The sequence below is a fragment of the Castor canadensis genome, chromosome 7 (genome assembly GCF_047511655.1).
Source record: "Castor canadensis chromosome 7, mCasCan1.hap1v2, whole genome shotgun sequence".
Classification (NCBI taxonomy): domain Eukaryota; kingdom Metazoa; phylum Chordata; class Mammalia; order Rodentia; family Castoridae; genus Castor; species Castor canadensis.
This window is the reverse complement of record NC_133392.1, coordinates 68624440-68646973: the sequence shown is the minus strand read 5'-3', so window position 1 is coordinate 68646973 and position 22534 is coordinate 68624440. Positions and strand designations below refer to the sequence as shown.

Below are 22534 nucleotides of genomic sequence, written 5' to 3'. Positions count from 1 at the left end.
CAGACGGAGGGCTGGACTTGCCAAGTGCTCACCCTGCTGAGTACAGACAAGTGGGAGCAGCTGCTGGGGTGGGGGTGTGGGCAGGGAAGGAGGGGTAAGGCGCAGGGCGTGGGTTCACAGAGTAGTCACTTCTCTATGCTTCCTGCTGCCCCACGTCTGGCAGGAAGGAACCCAGGAAGCCAGTTTCACATCCTCAGCTGCCAGTTCTTCATTCGAAGGGTCACCCATGGTAATGAAGAGTCTTGGGGTCTCCATGTGTCAATGTCTCACCTTCTCAGTCCTTTGTCCTTGGGCCCTAGGGGACAGAAATGTTGGCAGAGCCTGGGAACAAGTACCTGGCCTGGCCTTAACTACTGGCAAGGCCTACAGAGGGGAGCACTGGAGAGAGCAATTGTATCTGTGTTAGACAGCTCCCATGACTATAATGAAATACCTGAGATGCTGACTTTACATATAAAGAGATGTATTGAGAAAGTAACCTGAAGGTTCAAAATTCAAATGGAACAGCTCAGGCTCTGGAGGGCTGTGCTTGGCTACATTACCTTGGAGAGTAGGTGAGAACATCCATTACAGGAAACCGGGGATGGGTGGGGGAAGAAGCAGGATGGCGCCTTCTATAACCACCTCCTCAGGAGAACTGCCACAGAATCCAAGAACTACCTTGATCCCTTCTAAAGGTATATCCCCGCGACCTGAGGACCTCCGAGGTCCAGCCATCTCCCGGTACCACCACCCCTGAACCAAACTCCCAACACATGGGCCCTAGGGGTCACTCAAACCATGTCCTAACCATGACAGCGTCTTTGGGCTCAATATCTCCTCAGTGTCACCTCCTTCAGTCGCAGCCTTCTCTGATTTCTTCTGTTGTCCAAGCGGGAAGGCCTGGCCTCCTCTGAATGCTGGAAGAACTCACTCACTCACTCACTGAACTACTCACTCTCCTCTGCCAACAGCCTCTGATCCTAGGCTCTTATCATACACCTCCAATGTGGTTTATTTCCTTTTGGGGGGTAACTCAGGGTAGAGTTGGCTCTGCAGGCCCTTTGTAAGGTTCTGACTGGGCTATTCCTTGGTCCTTAGCCTCAGTGAGCATTGGAGAGCCCAGGGTGGCAGAGCCTCATTGAGCTGGACTCAGACTTCACTCCTGCCCTTTCCCAGCTGTGTGACCCTGGACAGGTTGTACACTTTTCCCAGGCATCTGTGAAATGGGTTTGCTCACCTTGTCGGGTGTCATGGCAGTGCAGGCCAAGCTGCTAATGCAAACCTGGCTTCCTGCAGCATTCAGGCAGCAGCTTGGTACTCAGAAGGCTGCTGGCCATCCTGCCTCATCCGTCCTCGCTGACAAAGCAAGGCTCATGAGGCTGGTGCAGGGGATGGTGGGACGGGGGAAGGGAAGCAGCCTAGGGCACCTGGAACACAACAAGCTCAGAGCCCCCCGCCACTTCTGCCACCCCAGCAGCTGCCTGACCCCATATACTTACACAGAAGCAGACCCTCGGGATTTCTGCAGTTGCCAAGGCTTTGTTCATGCTGTGCCCAGCCCTCACTGCCTTATCTCATCGCCGCCTCCCATTCCTCTTCAGAGACCCTCTTAGCCCACCTCCCTTAGGGAGTCCTCCCCAGCTGTCCTAAGTCCCCAGGAACCTGGCCTTGTGGCAGAATTGATTCCTGACTCCCCCTTCCAGTTGAGACCCCAGAAAGCCAGAGCAGTGACCAGCAAGGTTTCTTCCTGGCTTTGGAAAGCCAGGGGCATGGGACAGTGGGGCATAGACCCTCTTACATGAGCTGCAGGCAGGCTAGGGTTAGTTGCTAGGGGTGGGGTGGGCACTTATTGGCAAGGTGTTTGGTTCTAACCAGCTTCAAGGGAGGAGTTTAAGAGGTATGGATGTAGCCAGGTGTGTGACCTTGACTAACTCTCTTGCCTTTGCTGCCTCAGTTTCCCATTCAGTGTAGTGGACTCAGCAACACTCATCCAATCTGTCCCTCAGGGCTGCTGAATAGATCTCCTGAGCCCAACTGAACAAAAGCAAGGGGTTTCTAGGAATGGAAGGTGTTCATGAGCACATCTAGGGGCTTGCCCTACCTGCTGCTGCTGTACTTAGGCCAGGAACAGCAGTTTGGGGGCCACCACCAGTCCTTATCAGAAATGCAGTGTCTCAGACCACCCACTGCCTGCAGATCGTTCTCACGCTGCTGATTTGCTCCTGACACATTAGAGTTTGGGGAACACTGTCATGTGATGCCCTGCTCCCACTTCTCGGTCTTGGAAGCTGCCTCTTGTGCTTTCTTTCCAGAACCCAAAGGGGCGCTTGGCTGGAAATTCCCATTTCTTTGGAGAAAGCCCCTTCATGGCTAGCCCCTGCCCTGCTTGGCTGGACCGTGGCAGTGTCAGAGTGCAGTGGAAATGGGCCGAGGTGCTGACAGCCTTGTTACTCCAGCAGCCCCTGATGAGGCCATACCCATTTTTTTTTGGTGGGGGGAGAGCATCCCCAGGGCTGCCAGACCTGGGATGGGGCTGGTGTAGTGGGTGTGGGGAGAGGGTGCATGAGGTGCCACGTTCAGCTGGGGTGCAGAAGGAGCTGAGGTTTCCCTGAGCAAGCCCAGGGCTCTTGTGCCATCTTTGTCATCATGCAGCAGGTCAAAGGGCTGAAACTGAGCTAGAATGTTATGTGTTAGAAGTAAGAGTGACTTTCTAATTGACCACGAACAAACCAGCAAAGGACACTGAAGACTTCTTCCCTCTTAAACGTGTGGCCTCATGTGAGGTTGAGAAGCAGAGCTGAAAGGCTCTTCAGCCTCCTGTCTTGAGACCATTACAACTTGTCTAGGGCCACACAGCAGGACTTCTGGTTTCTTGCTGCCATTCAGGCTTCTTCATTACAGACCTCCTGAAGACAGGGCTTGACTTTGGTGACCTTTGCAGCCTTCCTTTGAGACTACCTTGTGGGCTTTGACTATGTTGATGGGAAAGAGAGAGCAGGCAGCCTTATGTGTCTCACTCTTCCCTGGTCTGCTTGGTGCCTAAAACCCCTGAGGAGCACCCTGGGCCCTGTCCTCTGAGACGGATGCAGTGAGCTGGGGACAGAACCCCTAGAGCTAGAGGGGTCCAGGTGGAGAAAACAAGTAGAGGCCTAGGCCTTGGCATAGAGGCTGGGGAACACTGCCTTATGTCCATGGGCCAGTTCCCTGCAGTCTTGGTCCCCCTATCTGTAGCACAGAGGAGAGGTCATGCCAGATCAATGATTCTCAATTGGGCCTTCCCGGGAACATCAGGTGGAGTGTTTGTTTTGTTTATTTTTGGGGTGCTAGAAATTTTGATTCAGGAGATCAGGGAAGGCAGGGCCATGGGCATTTTTTCAGCTCTCCAGGTGATTCAGATGTGTGGCTGGGCATAAGCGCTTTGCCCAGGTCTAAAATGGTGTGGTACTCAGGTGGAGGAGGGTCTCTGCAGGTGAGCAAAGCTGTGATTATCTTCTGAGGTCCTGGAAATGCAAGGCTTTAAAAGACTGGGAAATTAACGTTCTTGGGGCCCTGCTTCTAACACAAGTCCTGCATTGCATGGTGGCAATGTTTTATTATTCAGGATGGTTCTGACACTTGGCTGGCTGTGGTGCATTGTGTGATTGTAAGTCTGGGGTTGTGTAGTCAGTCCATGTCTGAGTTCTGACCTTTCATGTGTTTCTGTGATCTAATGTGTTGTTCCTTGACATGACGCTACTCCAAGTCTATGACCGTAACACTTATTATCCTAAATTCTAGAGATTCCAAGAATCCGAGCTAATAGGCCACTAACATTTTGTAGAACTCTACATTCAGCTACTCTGTGATCTGTCATTCCAACTCAGCTGTTGGCCACCAGGGCCTAGGGCCTGGACTTTGTCTCCCCAGACAAGGTGGTGATTGTGTGAGTTTGGGCTGCAGGCCTCTCTTATGAGAGGAAGCAGAGAATCTCCACCCCACCCCCTGCCAACACCCGCCCCCCCCACCGCCAGGACTCCCTTGGCTCTGGCTCTTCCTCCAACACTGTCACTGGAGGAGTGGAATGTGCAGGGGGTACATGTGACCATGCAGCAGGAAGGGCAGTGGGACAGATGTGCAGCAGCCTCTCTCAAATGCTGTTTCCATCAGCCCATCTCATCATAGAGCTGCCAGGACCCAGAGGGGCAGACTAAATTCCAACAGGACAGGCTGTCACATCCAAAGACCTCCATAAACTTTCTTCTTTCTCTGTCTCTCTCTCTCAGTCTCTCTCTCTCTCTTCTCATTCCCCCCTCCCCCTCTCTCTCTCTCACACACACACACACTGATTCCAGGTGGGAAAATAGGCCCAGAAGAAGGAGGTGACTTGCCTAATAGAGCCAGTGCCTGAACTCAGGACTCCTACTTCCCAGTTACTATTGTGCAGTCCTTTTCCAGATAGTCCTTCTCAGGGCTTTTGCACACAACCATCCTTATACAGGACTGAAATGACTTTGGAGTCCTCCTGAAGTGACAGGGACCAGCCCTGTGGCCCAGGATTATATACTTACCTCTAGTAGCCCTGCAATTTCAGCAAGCCCAGGAAGGGCTCTCTCAGCCCCATGTGACATCCCCTTCTCCCCCTTCCCTGGCCCCCACCGCCAGGCCATTTCCTGCCAGCCAGACCACACAGTCTTCTGTTTCATGCCCCGGGACTAGTGCCTGCTGTGTCAGGCCCTACAGGCCAGGAAACGGGGTGGACTGGGAAGAGTCAGGTGTGGGGTGGGACCCTACTCCCTACTTATTCTGTGACCTTAAAAAAGCTCCTGTACCCCTCTGGGTTTTTTCATGCTGGGGGCCAATGATCATGACTCGGAGTGGTTGTGATGATTAAACAAGATCCTGTGTGAGCAAACCTGGTACATAGAGAGGGGCAGAGGCTCTCCTCATCTCCCTCCACCTCATTCCTTTCAGCATAGAGCTGTGTTTGCCGAAGGAGACTGGGTAGACGCACCTAGTCACTCTGGGGGATGGAATTGTGCATTTCATAGACTTCCCTGGGTTTTCAAAAGGCTAAGGGTAGAGAAGGAAGTCTGAAGGCCTTGGACATCTGAGATTTTAGGTGATGGTGACGATGATAATGATAATGGTGGTGGTGGTGATAATTATGACAGTGGCTGCTGTGAGCTGAATCCCAACTACGTACCAAGCATTTTGAACTCAGGAGCTCTATCATTCTCTCAGCTGTCCCCCTAATGGGCTCAAAGGGACACAGAAACTCCCCATGTTCTTGCTGCCAGTGAATAGCATTGACGAGATTCAAACCCAGGGCCCCAGGGCAGTGTAGCCAGAACTTGTCTCACTTTGCCCTCACTGGGTGAGAAGTTGAACTACAAGATGGATAGTGGCTACCTCACCACGAGACCATAACCAGCCCATGACCAGGGAAGCAGAAGGACACTTTTCAGTTTTTTTTCTTCCATTGGCCTGATTCTCCCCATTTTCCATGTGGCTCATTTTGTCAGTTTTAGAAATTCAGAGCTCCCTGTGGCTGACCAGCCCTGGACCCACCCAAGAGCCTTGGCTGTGGAGATGGACATAGTAGAGAGGCTCTGTGCTGTCACACACATGCACACGGGGCTCCTGAGGATGACAGTGCTTGCAGGCCTACACGCTCCTCTCCCACACACCTTTGCACATTGTCCAGGGGTCTCACTATGCACCTGCTGCTGAGCCCACCGCCTCCCCACCCTTAGGGTCGTGCCGCGGGTTTAAGGAGCCATTGCTACTCTCTTGCCACTTGCTGACTAACAGGAGCTGGTCGGTCATCCTGAAGTGTGCGGGAAAGTACTCTCACCTATTGCTCTCTGTGTGCATGCACTTATATGCTGTCCAGATCTGCTCTGTGTACAAGCTCAGAGTCCTGGGTGGGTAGAGTCAGGAGCCTCTGCCCTAGGGCTTCCACACGACAGGACTCCTAGTGGCTTCCTCTGCTCACGAGATTCTGGCCCTTTGGGCTTTTGAGAGTGAGGTAAGGGTGGGAGAGATAGATAGGGCCCGTAGGAACAAAGAGAGGTGAGCTACAGGGACTGGGGCATGAGACATGCTGGGGACTTGCCTCAGGTGTCTGCCCTGGCGCCAGCCCTAGGAAGGCACATGGCTTCTAGAGACAATAGAGATAGTAGAGGCAGGCTGAAGAGTCCTCCCAGGTGTGTGGCACTGCAGACCTCTGGGAGTGGCACAGAAGACCCTTCCCAGAGGAAGGTGGTTCCAAAAGGTTGCTAGAGAGCTGTCTGGGCATTGATAGCCCTTTCTCCACCTGCAGACTCTCTAACACTGGACTTGGGTCCAGGAGCCCAGGCTTCATCCTGCCACTCTGGGACTGTGTGAGACTGGAGTCCAGTTGGCCTTTTTGGCCTCAGCTTCCCCTGTGCTAGATGAAGGACCGGTGGGAAGTGAGTTGGATCTTGACAGTCTTGCCCGTGCAGAGCTGTTCCTGTGCACAGTGTGGCCAGGCTGTCTGCCCCTGAGGCTCTGGGTTCACCTCTCTACCCAGGGTTTCTCACTCAATGCCTCTCTTTCCTGGCTCAGAAGAGTTGTTTTGGAGCCTGGCAGCCACTTGGTCAATAGGGAAGGCTCTGGGCCTTCTTCTGGCTATGATCTAGCTGTGTCTAGCTTGGCCCTTCCTGCTGTGCGCTGACTTGCTCACCCACTGGGGTATCTGTGTGTGTGTGTGTGTGTGTGTGTGTGTGTGTGTGTGTGTGTGTGTCTGTGTCTGTATCTGTGTCTCAGTGTGTGTGTGTAATTATAGCACCATGTCAGAATTCATGGGTCCCCTCCAAACCAGCTGTGGGAGTGGATCCTGTGCCCAGGGGCAGCTTGTGCAGACACAGTGACAGGTTTATAGCCAGGCAGAGAGTCATTAGAAGGCTCCTCCATCCATCACTGCTTCTGCTACCCAGTGGTGGCCAGGTATCTTCCACTGGTCACTGCCTACCCCAGCCCTGCCACCATCAGAGCCAGGACTTCCAGGGCGCAAAAGAGAGCCCCAGGCCTGGCCCCCACAACATGCACGATAGCTGAAGCCCACCACCGCAGGCTTGTTCCTGGGCTTCCCACTGTTTTCCACCTCATGTCTTGTCAACACCTCCTGTCTGCCTCTGGAGGTCCTGCACCTTCTCCTCCTTGCACCTCTCCCTGACCACACTACCATCGTCACTCCTCAACAATGCGGCAACAGCTCCAACTGGTATCCTCACGTCTGGTCCCTCCACCCCTCTCCATCCGTCCTCCATGTGTGGCCAAAGAGATACCAGAATGTCTTTAACTCATCGCTGGTTCCCCATTGCTTCTCCAGCACATCCCTCAATGGGTAAACTGATGCTCAAGTTGTTACTTTATCTGTCCATCACATTTATTAAGCACCTACTATTGCCTGGCATTGCCCCGGAGTGATCAAGGAAAACAAGGAAAGACTGAAGACCATCATGTTCTTATGAGGTGAGAGACAGCGAAGAAATAGATGCAGACCTCTGCCACAGGTCATATTCAAATAGTGTTGTCAGGGACGGCCTGTCTGAAGGTGTGACAAGTTGAATAGAGACAAATGAAGCAGGGAGGAAATAGTGTGGTGATCTGGGGAAGAATGTGCCTGACAGAGGGAAAAGCAAGTTCAAAGACCCTGAGGCAGGGCCAAGAGGTGCCCAGCCTGACTGCTTGAGTTCAGAGAGGGGGCCCAGGCTGGTTACAAGGGGCTGAGGCACAGGCTGAGAATGTCCCAGTGCTTCTCTTCCTTCTCCCGCCTCCTCCCCCAGCTGGGCATGCTTCTCTGGGGAACACAGATGGGTGCTTGTCTGAGAATTGCCCCCCACTACCATCCTGAATGCTTGCAGCGGGGACAGGAAGTGTCAGCCCTCGCCTCCCAGCTGCCCAGTGGGATGCTACTGAGCCAGGCAGACCGGCTTGGGGAGGGACAGAGGCCCTATTGAGCCTGCTCTCTGGACCATTGGGGACAATAGCCACACTGAAGACTGGGAACATCACCGGCATGCTTGTCCAGGAAGTTGCCAGGCCTCTGCCCCCCCCATCCTTATGCCTCCCTGTTTTTCCTCTAGCTTCTTATCTCAGGCTGGTGGCAGTATTCCAGTGACCACTTTGCACTCCATCTCTTCCTCGGAGCTCCCTGCCCTGTGCCCAGACCCACACTGGTCCTAGAAAATCAAGAGGGGGGGTCCTATGTAGTCTTTGTCCCTGAGGAGAGGTTTGGGGAGAAAGGACAGAGAGACAGACACACACACAGACATACACACACCCCAAGTGGTTCATCCTGAGAGCTTCCTACAGAGAGGTGCAAAGTACAGGGGCCTTGTAGGGTGAGATGATGTTTGCTGGGAGGGCTTCCTGGAGGAAGGGTCATGCTTTGAAGGTAAAACACCCATGTGGCACCATCAGGGCAAGTGTTGGCTTGTGTGCCAGGCTCAGAGGAGGAGGGGACACAAGAACCAGGGCCCAACAGGACTCAGACTTGGTCTGCTTCTCAAGCCCAAGAGCCATCTACGGTGGGACATTTGTTCTGGGAGGATCTTTAGGATTGCTAGGCCAGGTGCCTGCTGTTCCCTTCCACAACCATGGCGAGGTGGACATCACCACCATCACACCATTCTTGCCTACTGAGCTCAGATGACCCCAACACAGTCTGATAGCAAGTGACTAGAGTTGACAGCCAGGCAAAGCTTTGCCTTTCCTGGCTTACCCCATTCGCTCATTGACAGATGGGGAAACTGAGCCCCATGCCCAGGTTGCAGGGCTTGTTGGGGAGTGGGGAGGAGGTAGCAGATGTCCACCTTGAAGCAGCTTAAATTGTGAAACTTCAGACCCTGGGAATGGTCCAGATTGTCCTGTCTAGGCCCCGCTGTGTGGCATCCCACCATGAATATGGGTCACCATCAGTCTCTGCCTGGTAAGCACCCCCACACATACTCCTTATCCCCTTGAATTCTCTTCTTTTTGTTCTTTCTCACCTGCTGTACATCCATGGGGCTGGGGTTACATCTGTCCTGTTAACCACCCTGCTGTAGGGTACCCAATAGATATTTGTTGAGGATGTAAATAGAGAGCCCTGTGGCAGTGAGATAAAGCCTCACAGTGACTGCTGCCCAGGGCTTCCTCAATCCGCGGTTGGTCATTTGGCCCCCAGTGACCTGCAGAGGACAAGCGAGACTCCTGAGACAATATTGGTTCATGCATCAAGCTGGTCATACACATGCCAGTACATGGAAAGCAGCCAGTCCAGCTCCCTGCTGAGAAACCGAGGCACAGGGAGCCAAGGCATGAGACAGCAGTCTTGCAGGCAGAGCAGGGAGCTGAGCCGGGGTCTCCTGGCCTCTGTCCAGGTTTCTGGGCACCCAACCTAAACAACAGCCCCCATGTCTACAGATCAGGACTGACTTCCCCACAGCTGGGCTGTCGGGAGCCATGTGTGCTGGTGCCAAGGCAAACATGGGTGGAGAGATGGAGTAGGAGGCGCTGCAGGCCCCGTTCCTCCACTCTGAGCAGATGGGCCACAGTCCCCAGCAGCCAGATCTGCTCCATGCCATTGTTCCTGTGATGGTTTCCAGACACTGGGGACTCATAGGTCTGGAGCTGGGCCAGAGAGCCGGCCAGTCCTCCCCTCTGCTACCACCACTACCACCACCACCAAGAGTCCTGCACTACAAGGCCAGTTGCCTAGCCCCAAGTTGTTCTCTTTAATCTGTAACCAGCCCAGCTCCTGGGCTGAGGAGCCCTGGCTCCATTCCCTGCTCTGACCCTAACTTCCTGTGTGGTTTGTGTGAGTTGCTTGCCTTCTCTGAGCCTCGGTTTCCTCGGTTGTGGAATAGTCACATGGGGGGGCAGCCTGGAAAAGACAGCATCTGACCACCCCTACTTACACTGGCTATGATCAGAATCATGTAGGATAACCACTGCCAAAGTGGTTCCCCAGGTCAGCAGCAGCCACAGCAGTTCCCAGGGATGAGGTAGAGGTGCAGATTCACCGATGCACTAGGATCTGTTGATTCAGAGACCCAGGGGTGGTACTGGTTATCCCCAGATGGTGCAGACACAGCTCAAGTCGGGGTAAGAACAACCTGTGCTCTAGACCATGATCTTGAGCCCCTGGATCTAGACAGACAAGAACTGACTTTGCAGCAGTGTGGCTTTGGGAAGGAATGAACCTTCGCTTCCTGGAGAGGAAAATGACTGAAACCCCCAACACAGTGTGTGGTTGCTGGCCCACACCCAGACCTGGGCCCCAGCTCCTGCAGCCCAGGCTCTTCTGAGATAGCCGCTCCATGAGGCCAGGCCCTTGTCTGGCTGCCTGCGGTATGTCAGCCCCGTAAAGTAGCCATGTGCACAGGTGGCAAGAGTGTGTGACTCGCTGGCCTTCAGCAGAGCTGCAGCAGGCCCTGGGGCTGCCTGAGGAACTCCACAGGAGGACAGAGGCCAGTAGGGCCCTGGTAGACAGGGCAGTCCAGGAAGCTTCTAGAAGGAAGTGCAGCTTCCACTGGATTTGGCTGAAAGAAAAGCTATGCCAGATAGTGGGACTGAAGTACATAAACGTGGGTGTGAGGATGAGCACCTCTGAACAGCCAGGGTGCACCTTCCCTCTCCATTCTTCTCAGACTACCAGCAGGATTATTGTCGGGTGAGGCTGCCCATAGACAAGGGTGAAGTAGACTCAGCACAGTCAGCGCCTGTGACTGTCAGGGTCTCTTAAGCACCCAGAACTCTGAAACTCACCCATTGCCATTCTCAGAGGCAGAAAGCTGACTTCTCTTTCTGCCCTTCACTAGCCAGAAAAGGAGATGGAGGCCCAGAGAGGAGGTATGTTATGCGGGTTCGAGCTGACACTGGAAGTGGGGCCTGCAGCCTCCCACCAGGCAGCCGTGGGAGCCCCACTCCTGGCTCCTGCCTGAGCGGCCCCAAACTGCTGACTTCAGCTTTTCACCATGCAGAGTGGAGCAGATCTCTTTTCTGGCACTTGGCCACCCCTCCACACCCTTCCCCCACCGCTATTTTGAGCTGAGCTCCCCGTCCCCTCCTCCCAGGGCTGAGGCCCTCACACCCGAGCCTCCCTCCAGACTGAGTCCTTTCCACCTCTTAACCCACTACCTTCCTATCCTCCAAAGTTGTGCAGAGCCTCTCTCCAGCCAGGTGAAGCTGGCCACATTCAGCCAGGAAAGGTTTCTTGCAGAGCCAACGGCCTGCACCCTACAAAACAGTGCAGCCATCAGGTGGTCAGCCTATGGGAGTGGACAGAGCCCAGCCCAGGGCCAGCCCCAGCATTGCCACCTCCTGTCTGTGAGACCACTGCCCTCTCATCTCTGCTTTCTACCTCATACCTCACCCATCATGGGGACTTGCCATGCTAGGGGGTCCTCTGGCTTGAGGGTTTGAGCCCATCTGGACCTGCTGCCCCAAGAAGCAGGAGGTGAGGGTCCTACAGCACCACGTGCACAGATAGAGGCTAGGGGAATCACAAGGCAATTTGTGAAATCTCTTTAAATTTGGGACGAACTCTCTTGAGTGGCGTACCAGAGGCTGGGTCAGGGAAAGACATGACGTACAGCCAAGAGAGTGGTGCCGACCACATGGTCCCCTAGGAGTTTGGGGAGCCCAGCCTTCTTCAGGGAATGTGGTAGGAGATTCTCAGCTAGGCTGCCCCAGGAGGGCAGTTAACCCTGTCTGGGACAGAGAGGCAGGGAGGACACTCTTTGAGCTTGCCCTTGAAGAATGCATGGATGTTTACTGGGTGGAAAAGTGTTAGGGGCATGGGGAACAGCAAGAGCAAAGACATAGGGCAGTATGTCACTTGCAGGATGAAGTGACTTTTTTTTTTTGAGTGTAAGTTTTGCAGAAGGGACTAATAAAAGGTCAGCTGGAGCCCAATGTGGAAGCAGCATCGCTGCCTGTGCTCTTGTCTCAGTCCTGCACTGATGGGGCCCAAGCCTCAAGTGGCCACTGGAGTACTTGGGGGAGACTCGGCTGACTGTAGCAGGAGAGCACATCAGGAGAAAGGGCCTGCCGAGCACACAGGGACATGAGCAAGGCTGCACAGGGACTCACATTCAGAGTTGCCTGCAGTGATCAGCAAACCACAGAGTGGTTGCAAATCTTATATCCGCTCCCCCAGGGCAGCCAGCAGCAATCCCTGTGTTTGCAATCACACAGAGGAGGAAACCCACGTCTTTTGCAATGCCTGTGATTCTGGATTCTGATGTTTCCACCCCTTTGACGGCCCCTCTTCCCCTCCCTGCCCTCAGCCCTGATCTATGTGGTTGGCTGGTGGAGGAAAGCCAGAAGCAGGAAACAGATAACCCAGGGAGTGGCTGTGCATGTGATTAAAAAGTCTTTGCTTTCCAAAAAGCTTTGCCTGAGATTGCTTCAGATGGGATTTGGAGAGAGGGGTTCTGTTGCCTTATGGGCACTGTGCCTAGAGGCACATGGGGTGCTAGGATTGTCACACCCCCTAGGTCCTGAAGAATTTCTTGGTCTCTGTCTAGCTTGGTCCTTTCCAATGTGTGTTTCCTCTTAGTTGATTCCCCCATGGTCTCCTGCCTCTTCTTGTCACCCCCCCCGCCCCCCAGTCTTCTGTCTTGCCCACTCTTTGCTCCTTGGAGGCCTGTCCCTTGTTCCTGACATCACTGTACTATCTCCCTGGCTTTTCCCAGGTCTCCCCCTCCTCTTCATCTTCTCTTCTCTATCTCAGCCCTTCCCTTCTCTACACCCTCACACCATGCCCCCCTCCCCAGGGTTTTCCTGAGGCCTTTTCCTGTCACTATGAAAGCACTCATTGTTCCCTGCACTTTGACAGACACTAGTGTTGTGGGCTCACGATGGCATTTTTGTGGGGTGAGAGGGGTGCTGAGAGGGTTGGGCTTTCTGGGCCCACAGGGGGCTGCAGCAGGAACCCAAAAAGGGGGAGGAGGCTTGGCCAGCAAGTGCAGGCAGACGCCTTTGCTCAGACAAGGAGGCCCTTGAGGCTCAGAGGAAGCCCAGGGTGGCCTCTCGCCGTGTCCTGCCTCCCTCCCAGTATCCTGCAGGCTGCGGCCCAACCCACCTGTCCCTCTGACCAACTGCTTCCTCTGCGGCGTCGGGCAGCCTGCAGCTGCTGGGAGCTGGCTGCAGAGCACTGTGGCATCCCAGCCCAGGCGTGTGCTGTGTGGACAAGTGAGTGTGGGGGCTTTGAAGGGTTCCTGACGCAGGGACCCAGACACAGAGGGAACAGAAAAGCATGGGTTTGGGTGCTTGACAGCTTGACCTCAGATCTGGCCCCACTGCTTAATAATTATGTGATATTGGACAACCTGCTGCCCTGTCCTGAGCCTCAGTTTCTTCATCTGTCACTGGGTTTAAGAGTGTTGATTTTGAGGGGCTAGTGCATCTGTTAGAGATAATTTCATGTGCCTGTCACCCTGGCAGAGGCCAGGGGTAGCCTCTGCCCAAGGATGAGAGTCCAGCAAGTTCCCACAGATACGAGTTTGACTAGGGCTTGAGCCTGGGGGTGTCCATGTCAGGTGTGGGACCCAACTGGGGAAAGGGTCATGGGGTTGCAGACTGTGAGCTTTCTGAAGGCAGGGAGGGCATTCATCATTTTGTCTTATTTCAATGTTCTGGAATTTTTCACAAAGCCGGGTACAGAGAGGGTATGCAATAGATGTTCCCTGAATGAATGGGGTTGATGTGTCAGCCGGGGATCAGAGGTGAATGGTGTCCTCAGACTAGGCTTGTTCTCTCATTTTCTCACATCCATTTCAGGGAGAGGCTGCACACTGTATGGAAAACATCTTGGTGAAGCCAGGGTGGGATTCAAATGTGGTTCCACAGTGATGAGGCCCTGTGCAGGTGGCTGGGCCTCCCCAGGCCTCTGTTTGCTCTCCTGTCATGTGGAGGGGCTATGGAGTGGCAAGTTAGGAAGTGCCTGACACAGAATAGGTACACATTAAAAGTTAAGAATCTGGAGTGGGAGAGCCAGGGCTCCTACTCCCAGCTGTCCCGGGGCCTATGAGAAACAGCAAAGAGAGTAGGAGGAGGGGCTCAAGAGAGGAAGCTCTGGCTCCTTCAGGGAGGGCCCCAGGGATGACCAACCAGCTGCACAGAGCCCTGGGTCAGCCGTTGTGACTCCTCTGTGCGCCCTTGACCTCTTCTACTTCACCAGCGGGAAATCCCACTGTGTCTCAGACCCTGAGACACAAGACTCTAAGAGCCCATCTGTTCTTCATTTCCTCCCCTGCCCCTCTTGGCTCTAGCTAGAACCTCTCAGTTGGACACATGAGGGGCTGGCCCAGAGCTGTGTTGGAAGGGGGAGTATGAGTGGGGCTGCCAGGTACACCAGAGTGATGGGCCTTCAGGGAAGCAAGTGACCCTGCCCAGGGGTCAACCTGCCCCTCATTCTAGAAATGGGGAAACTGAGGTCCAGAGAGAGGAAAGAACACCCCCAGCATGACTGTTTCTCACTGTCCCAGAGTGATGGATTTTTTTCTTTGTGCCATCCTGGTACATTGCTCAGAAGATGAAAGGTCCCAGGTAGACAGTATCTATTCAGATCTCTAGCCCAAGTAGCCTTGGGCAAGCAATGTCATACTTCACGCCTCCCGGTGCTCACATGAAACCTGAGACCAACTGTACTTTACTTACAAGGTGGTTGTAAGGCCATAAAAACTAGACATCTAACCCAGGACTTGTCCTGGGTGAGGGTCACTGCTGGGGTCAGGAGTGTCCAAGCCCACAGCTGGAACCCGCCATCCAAAGAGCAGAATCCAGCATGAAGTTGGAATGGGCAGGGAGAGGACCACCACAAGCTCTCAGCACCCCATCCTGAGGCCCCTCCTGACCCCACCATCCCTGTGATGTTCTACCTCAAGCTACAAACCACCACAATTGTTACCTCTATGAAAAAGGGACTCCCAATTTAAAAGAGGCCATGAGGGGACCAAGCTTTACTCTAAGGATGACTTGCTGTGGTAGGACAGGCAGTAGGGATAGGGAAAGGAATGGGCACTGTGGCCAGTCAGGCTCTGTGTCACACAACACCTCCGGATTCCCTAAAAACGGAGGGAGCAGACGGGATGACAGGTGTGGATGCCTTCATGGCTGGGGCAGGGTAGCTCTATGGACAGGAACATGGGTCAACAGAGCCAGCAGCCAGAAGCCAGCCAGTGCCTGCCAATGTCCACACCTGCAGGGACAAAGGGGGGATAAGTGTGAACAGAACTTGAGCGGTGTGAATAGAGCTGCCATCTCCACAGGATTCTCAGCACCTTGGGACAGCCCAGGGCGCCCCCTGGTGGGCAGGGGGTTCCTGAAGGCCAGGAAATTGGCTGATGAGCGGTGTGATCTTCTTCCACGTCAGACCTAAGGACAATTCATTAATAGGACAGAACATGAGCAGAATAAAATCATCTACAGTCCTGCCTCCTGGAAGCGACTTCTGAAACATTCTGGCTGGTTTCCTTGTGCATTTTTCCTTTTCACAGTTGGAAGTTGAGGCAATATTTCATTGCTTATCCTGCCTTCTTTCTAAGCACTTTCCCAAACTCCTAACAAAAGTCATCAGAACTATCTTAATGGCTTTGTTGTCACTCATCCAATGGGTGTAACTTAACCTGGGGAAACCAGGGCATTGGTGTGGAATGTCTGCTGGTTACAACTTTTCTTTCTTTCTTTTTTATTACCATACATTAATAGTACAAGGGGGATTTATTGTAATACTTCCATAGAGGTGTACAGTGCACTTTGAACAGGTTCACCCTCTATTATATTCCAGTTTTTTATTATCCTAAGTAGAACTCTGAAGAATACCTTGAACACTACTTTGGTGTATATCCGTGGTAATTTCCATTGGATAGTTGTCCAGAAATGGACTTACTACAGGGAAGGAATGAACTTTTCTTTAGCTTATGAAGGCTTATGACCAAGTGGCCCTGTAGAAATGTAGTAGGAAAATATATCTGTCCAGCCCTCACTCCTAGCAGTGTCTGACAGTGTCCCCTTTCCACACCTTTGCCCGTGGCCTTTACCAGCTCCAAGATCAGGAGGCTATCATGCTGGAGTGCCCGCAGAATCACCAGACACAAATGCCTGACCAGGACAAAGCTCTCTGTGGCAGACTCCTTGATAGCTGTTTACTCAGCATCTGCTTACGTAGTCCCAGTAACAGGAAGCTCACCACCTCCCAGCCAAGTTTGGGCGATAGCATGAACTCATGGGAAGCCAACACAGAACCATTCTGAAGAAGTGTCCAAAGAGTATCAGCATCCCGCCTCTTCCCAAGCTGCTGGGCTGCCTGCTTGGGTGCCTCCTCCTCTCCCCCCATCCCCAGCCTTGCCTTCTCTGCTCCCTCGCTTGGCTCCTCCTTCCCACCCCCCCTCCCCAGCTCAGCCTCACACTTTCCCAGGCTGCCCTCCCACAGCCATTCTAGCCCTGATCTGGAGGTTAGAGGACCTTCTCCCTGCCCCTCCGCCAGCTCCATCCCTGATACACCATGTGCACTGAGCAAATCCCCTTGCCTCTCTGTTCCCCGGAGGACCTATTTGTGCTACCAGGAGTGGTTTCTGAGCCCCAGTGAGCTGTGCTGAGCTTAGGCAGATACGATTCTCCAGGGGGGTACGTGGCAGGAGTCTGGGTCACGAGAGACTGCTGGAGCTTGGCAGCCTGCCCCAGCCAGGGTGGGTGGTGGCCCCGCCGGCAGTGACTGTCTGTTTCATGCTGAAGTTTATGAGAAGAGGCCGTGCCTTTCTGGGAGGAGGCAAGAGGGCCAGAAATGCCTTTGTTCTGTTCAGAACGCCTTCCCTCTTGGCTCTGCCCTCGCTGGCCAGAATAAACAACGTTGGGACAGAGCCTTCCAGGAAGTGGCTCCTTGATGCTGTGCACTGCCCGCTGGCCTGTCTTCATCTCCATCCGCTGTCTCTTCCTCTTGCCCGCCCGGCAGGCTACTTCTCACCACCCTCCAGCCTCCTCCTCCCTAACCCCCAACCTGCAGGAGGGCATCTTCAGCACCTGACTCTGGGCTGGGCTTCCCAGGAGGCCCTAGGAATTTTCTCATAACATCCCTGCCTAGGCATCCCTCCCAAACACTGACCTGGTCTCATGGTGGGGACACAATGGGGGTGGCAGATAGAAGAGGCAGCCAGTGTGGCCTTGGCAGAAGGGCCTGCTAAGCCTTGCCTCCAGCCGTTACATACAGACACTCTTAGATAAGTTCTGCCTCGCCCCTTGGGCTTAGTTTCACCAGCTGTTACCTGGATTGATAATATTCCCTGCCCCAGAGGGTTCTGGGAAGAGTCAAATGGGAACCTGACAGGCAAGGAGCCTTGAGTGCAAAGCCCAGCAATCAGGGAGTGCCACACAAATGTCAGGTCTCTTCCCTCTTTCCTTGCCCTCTGCCAGCAGGTGTCCAAGCTTCTGCAGCCTCCTTCTATCTTTCTTGGTACTTCTGTGAGAATATTTCAGAAGGTGAAGACACCTAGCACCATTCTTTCTTTTGCTTGCTGCCCTCCACCCCCAACCCAGGAACAGAGAGCACATTTCTGGAACCTTCTTTGGACTGATACCCTTGAGTCTCAGCCTTGCTGCTGCATCAGCTCTGTCTCTGCTCCCTCTCTTCATGGCCCAGGAGTGACCCATACTGAAATAGCTGATGGTCACCAAGTACTGTTGTGCACCCTGCACTGAGCTAAGACCTTTGTACCCATGAATGCATCAGACCCTCCCAGCAGCCTCAGGGTCCTCACCTGGTTTCCAGATGAGGACTCAGAGGCACAGAGATGTTGAGTGAATTACTGAGGGTCCCCCACATGTCACAGGCAGAGCCAGCTTGTAATGCGGTCATTTGACCTGCAGTCCAGGGTCTGAGCCTCAACCCTCCCAGGGCCTGGTCTGTTAGCTATGAGTACTGAGGCTGTCTGACCTGCAAGGACTAGGTGCCCTGTCCTTGACTGCCTGATGGACAGGTCCAGAAGGACTGCCTCTCTAATTTCAAGTTGTGACTCTGCTCCCTGGTCACCTGCCCTTCTATTCCACCTCTCTGCTTCTCGCTTTAGCCCACACTCTGCACCCCATTATCTGTGTGAGAGTCCTTCCTGCTTGTTTCAAAACTGAGACTCCTCGGGACTAGAATTCTATTTCTAATCCTGGCCCAGATTCCATGCTTTGCTCTGAGGGTGTCCTGGGATGACTTGACCCTTTCCTATGATACGTTGACCCCTGCCCTTTGCCCCTACCCAAGGGAGGCCCAGCCCCCAGTCCAGTCATCTCTCTGAGCTAAGAAGTCTTTAGAGCCAAATCCTAGAGTGGGTGTGGCTGGAGACGGTCCCCAGTACCCCCTTCAGTAAAGAGGTCCCAGAGCCCACCATGATTAATGCACCAACCTTTTTCCTCATGCTTTTTCTAACAGGGTAGATGATGCCCCTAAGAACAGGAGAGTGAATGCATGTGGCACATTTTTTCAGGATGACAGGAGCAGGATGGCTGTGGACATGGGGCCACAGGGAGGCAGGTGAGGGAGTAGGTGGCACCAGAAAGGCTCAGAGGGATACCCCATAATTAGAGACACATGGAGCTTCAAGGTGCTTTCAGTGGGGACACAGGGTGACCCCAAAGTGACTGGACCAGGCCCTGGTTGCATGTGGAGTACACCCCTTGAAGTCATGGCCTCTCTCAGTCCTGCCTAGAACTCAGACTGAACCTTCTCTCCTGGATGCCAGCGCTGCCAGTGAGTCCAAAAAGGATCCCAAAAACAACAGGCCATGAGCCCAAAAGGTCAGGGCAGTGTTGCTATCGCTTTCTAAGTTCAGATTCCCACATTCAGCACAGTGTTGCTATCGCTTTCTAAGTTCAGATTCCCACATTCAGCACCTTTGTCCCTTTTTAGCATTTTGCCTGAAATTCTAGTAGGCCATTACCACATGGTAATAATGACTTCTGGAAAAAAAAGAAAACATGATTATTAGAGAAAGAAATTGTTCCTTTATTTACCACTGTTGTTCCAGATCAGTAAATATTGTAGTAGTACTAATAATCTTGTGTTTTTATTTTTGGTAGTGCTGAGATTTGAATACAGGGCCTCAAACTTGCTAGGCAGAAGATGCTGTACTGCTTGAGTCACTCCCCGGATCAGCATTTTACTATATCATCTCATTTAATCCTCAGAACTGCCTTAGATTGTAGCTACTTCCATCATGCTGGGGAAGTAATGTGCCCAAGATTAGGGTGCCAGGATTAGGAGGTAGAGTCTGTGCTCCTAACCACTGTGCAGTGTGACCTAAGCAGGTTATCAGTCAGGATTGATGTGGAAACAGATCCCTCACAACCTGGGGCTTCCTGCACTTACTGAACTCCACAGGACTCCTGTCAAAATGCAGGTTTTGATTCTGAGGATCTAAGATGAAGTCTGAGAGCCTTCATTTCTAACAAGCTGCCAGGAGATGCTGCCACTGGGGACCACACTTAGTTGTCACAGCATCAAGCCTGTGTTCAAGCCTACCTCAAATTCAAAGCCTCCAAGGACCAAGCAGGCAGGGCAGGGGAAGGAAGGATGTGGGACGAGGGGACATGGTGGACGTGAGCACTGGGTCTGATGGCCAGCCCCTCCTCAACCTTAGCTAGCACGAACTTTAGACTAGTGTGGTCCATGTCTATGGGAAGTCCCCTATTTTTATATTTTCTTTCCTTTTTTTTTTGGCAGTACTGGGACTTCCCACTTGCTAGGCAGGTGCTCTACCACTTGAACCACACCTCCAGCCTTTTTTTGCTGTGGTTGTCTTGGTGATAGGGTAACACTTTTTGCCCAGGATGGCCTGGTCTACAGTGTTCCTATTTTAGGCTTTCTACCATAGCTGGGATGAAGGCACATACCACTGTGCCCAGCTGTTAGCTGAGATAGGGTCTTGCAAACTTTTTTGTCAGGAGGTCTGGCCTCAAACTGCCATCCTCCTGATTTTAGCCTCCCTAGAAGCTAGGATTCCTACTTTCAAATATTGGCGTAACTAGGCCAACTTTTAAAAACACTATTGTATACACAAATGCTCTTATTAACTTTATTCTTAATAGCCCAAAATTAGAAACAACCCAGATAGGTAAATAAAACATGGCATATCCATAAAATTACTATCAGATAACAAGAATGAATGGAGTACTGACATATGCTTTAAGATGAATGAGCCATGAAAACATTCCATTAAGTGAAAGAAGCCAGACACAAAAGGATAGGTGCTGTCTGTTTCTGCTTGCATGAAGTATTAAAAATCGGAAATTTATAGAGACAGAATAGATGTGAGCTGGGTGGCAGGAGGAGGTGGGGGCAGGATAGGAGTAACTATGAGTTGGTACGGGGCTACTTTGGGAAGATGATAGAAGGGTTCTAAAATTAGATTGTAGTGATGGTTGTACAACTTTGTGAATATACCAAAAACCATTGAAATGTCCACTTGAAATGGTAAAATATAAGATATATGAATTATATCTCAATACAGCAGGAAAGAGCTAACTTCTTTACAAAATAAAGTACAGTTACAAGTCAATGAGAAAATATCAAACCCTAGCAGAAAAAAAAAATCACAGAGTATGAACAAATAGTTCTTAAATACATGGACAAATGCCCTCTTGTTCATAATAAAAGATGTTTAAGCTAAAGGTACTCTGACAACTTTTCTACTTTAGATTGGCAATGTCATAGTGCCCTGGTTACATGGGGAGATAAGTTTCAGAACCCTTAGTGGTTGTGTGAAACCATAGATAGTGCTGAATCCTTTAATTTAGTGGGCTTTTTTCTAACTTAACTAAGCACTTATATACTGTGGCCATGACTTTCCCAATTTCAGTTGTGATAGCAAAACTGAATTTCTTCATAGTTTCTCAAATAGAAAATTTGTTTTAACCCATAGATCATAGGAACTTTGAGCATATGATTTTTTTCCTTCCTTATTGAGAGAACTTTCATCTTTTCACCTTAAGAAAACACTTTACAGGTTCTCTTTGACATATCTGGATTGCCTACATCACTGCCCTTGCACTGTAGGGCCACCACTATGTAAAATAAGGGTCACTTGAAAACAATCAACCTGATCACTGGGACAGCTGCTGAATGAATAATGGGTGGGTAGTGTATACAGCACCGATACGCTGGACATCAGGATGATCCACATCCCTGGTGGGATTGAGGGAGATCCCATCTCACCACTCAGAACAGTGTACAATTTAAAACTTCCCAGTTGTTTATTTCTGGACTTTCTCATTGAACACTTTCTGACCACAGATAACAGAAACCAAGGGAAACAAAATTGTGGAAAGTGGAACTGGAGATAAGGATGGACTACTATCATTAAAACTGTTTGTAAGGATTTGGAAGATTAAGTTAGTGAACATGCAGTATGCCGGGGTGAGCAGTAGCAGTTTGGTTTTATCTTTAAAAATGAATAGTACATATACCCATTGACTCAGCAATCTTGCTTCTAGGAATTTGTCCTTCAAATAAGCTTATACATGTGCAAAATGATGCACATGCTATACTACTCATGGTAGCCTTGTTGTAACAACAGAAGAACGGAAACAATCTAGACTTTCTGAAATGCTGACCTAAATACGCACAAGCTTGGATTCCACTACTGCCCAACTGTTAAATAAAATACAGGAGCTCTGTCTGCACTGATGTGGGGAAACACCAAGATTTATCATTAAATAAACCGGAAGATGGAGAACCAGATGTGTAACCTGTTTCCATTGGCCAGAGAGAACACCTACACATGGCATATGCCGAATGTCTGTACACAAAGGGCTGCTTTGGGGAGGAATAAAGGAAAATTGACTGTCTCCAGGGCTGTGGTACCTCACCCCTGTAACTCCAGCACTTGGGAAGTGGAGGCAAGAGGATGGCAAGTTGGAGGCCAGCCTGGAAGAAAATTGCCTCCAGGTAGGGCCGCCTGTGGGGCTGGAGTGACTCACTATATACCAGTTTCTACACCTGTGTGCATGTCCCTATGACCATCAGCTGCCCCTTTATGACAGCTCCTAGCCATCATTGAGTCTTTTACTCCTTAAATTTAAAGAAGACATGCCTTCCTCTTCCTCTAGTCTGTGTGTACTTGGCAGGAGAGAGTGGAGGGAAGTCTCACCCAGGCTTGGCTTCCCAGGTGTGTACTGGAGGTGACCTTGGTACTTTTGATTGGGGGAAAAGGTGCTTGCACAGAGACACAGGATATGCTGATGGAAGGCAGAGCCACGGGGACCCAATAGGGACATCATCTTAACCTCAAGGACCCCAACCCCTGTGTTTGCTTCCTGTCCTCTAGGCACGCCCCAAAGGCGAGGGCCTGACACCGTACCAGGGCAAAAAGCGCTGCTTTGGAGAGTACAAGTGTCCCAAGTGCAAGAGAAAATGGATGAGCGGGAACTCGTGGGCCAACATGGGGCAGGAGTGCATCAAATGCCACATCAACGTGTACCCGCACAAGCAGGTGGGTGGGGTCTCTGGGTGGAGTGGAGCCACAGGGCAGGGGTGGGGTCAGGCCGGAGCAGTGGGAGGGTCTTTCTTTGCAAGCCC

The 22534-nt window shown here is 52.0% G+C and overlaps 1 protein-coding gene across 1 annotated transcript in view; it reads left to right on the top strand.

The window, feature by feature from the left end:
- Zcchc24 (zinc finger CCHC-type containing 24) overlaps nucleotides 1–22534 on the top strand; it is a 54317-nt gene that overhangs the window by 22490 nt on the left and 9293 nt on the right. Inside the window, exon 3 of the mRNA XM_020165756.2 lies at nucleotides 22284–22448. Coding sequence (XP_020021345.1) covers nucleotides 22284–22448 — 165 coding nt within the window. The remainder of the gene's footprint in view (nucleotides 1–22283; nucleotides 22449–22534) is intronic.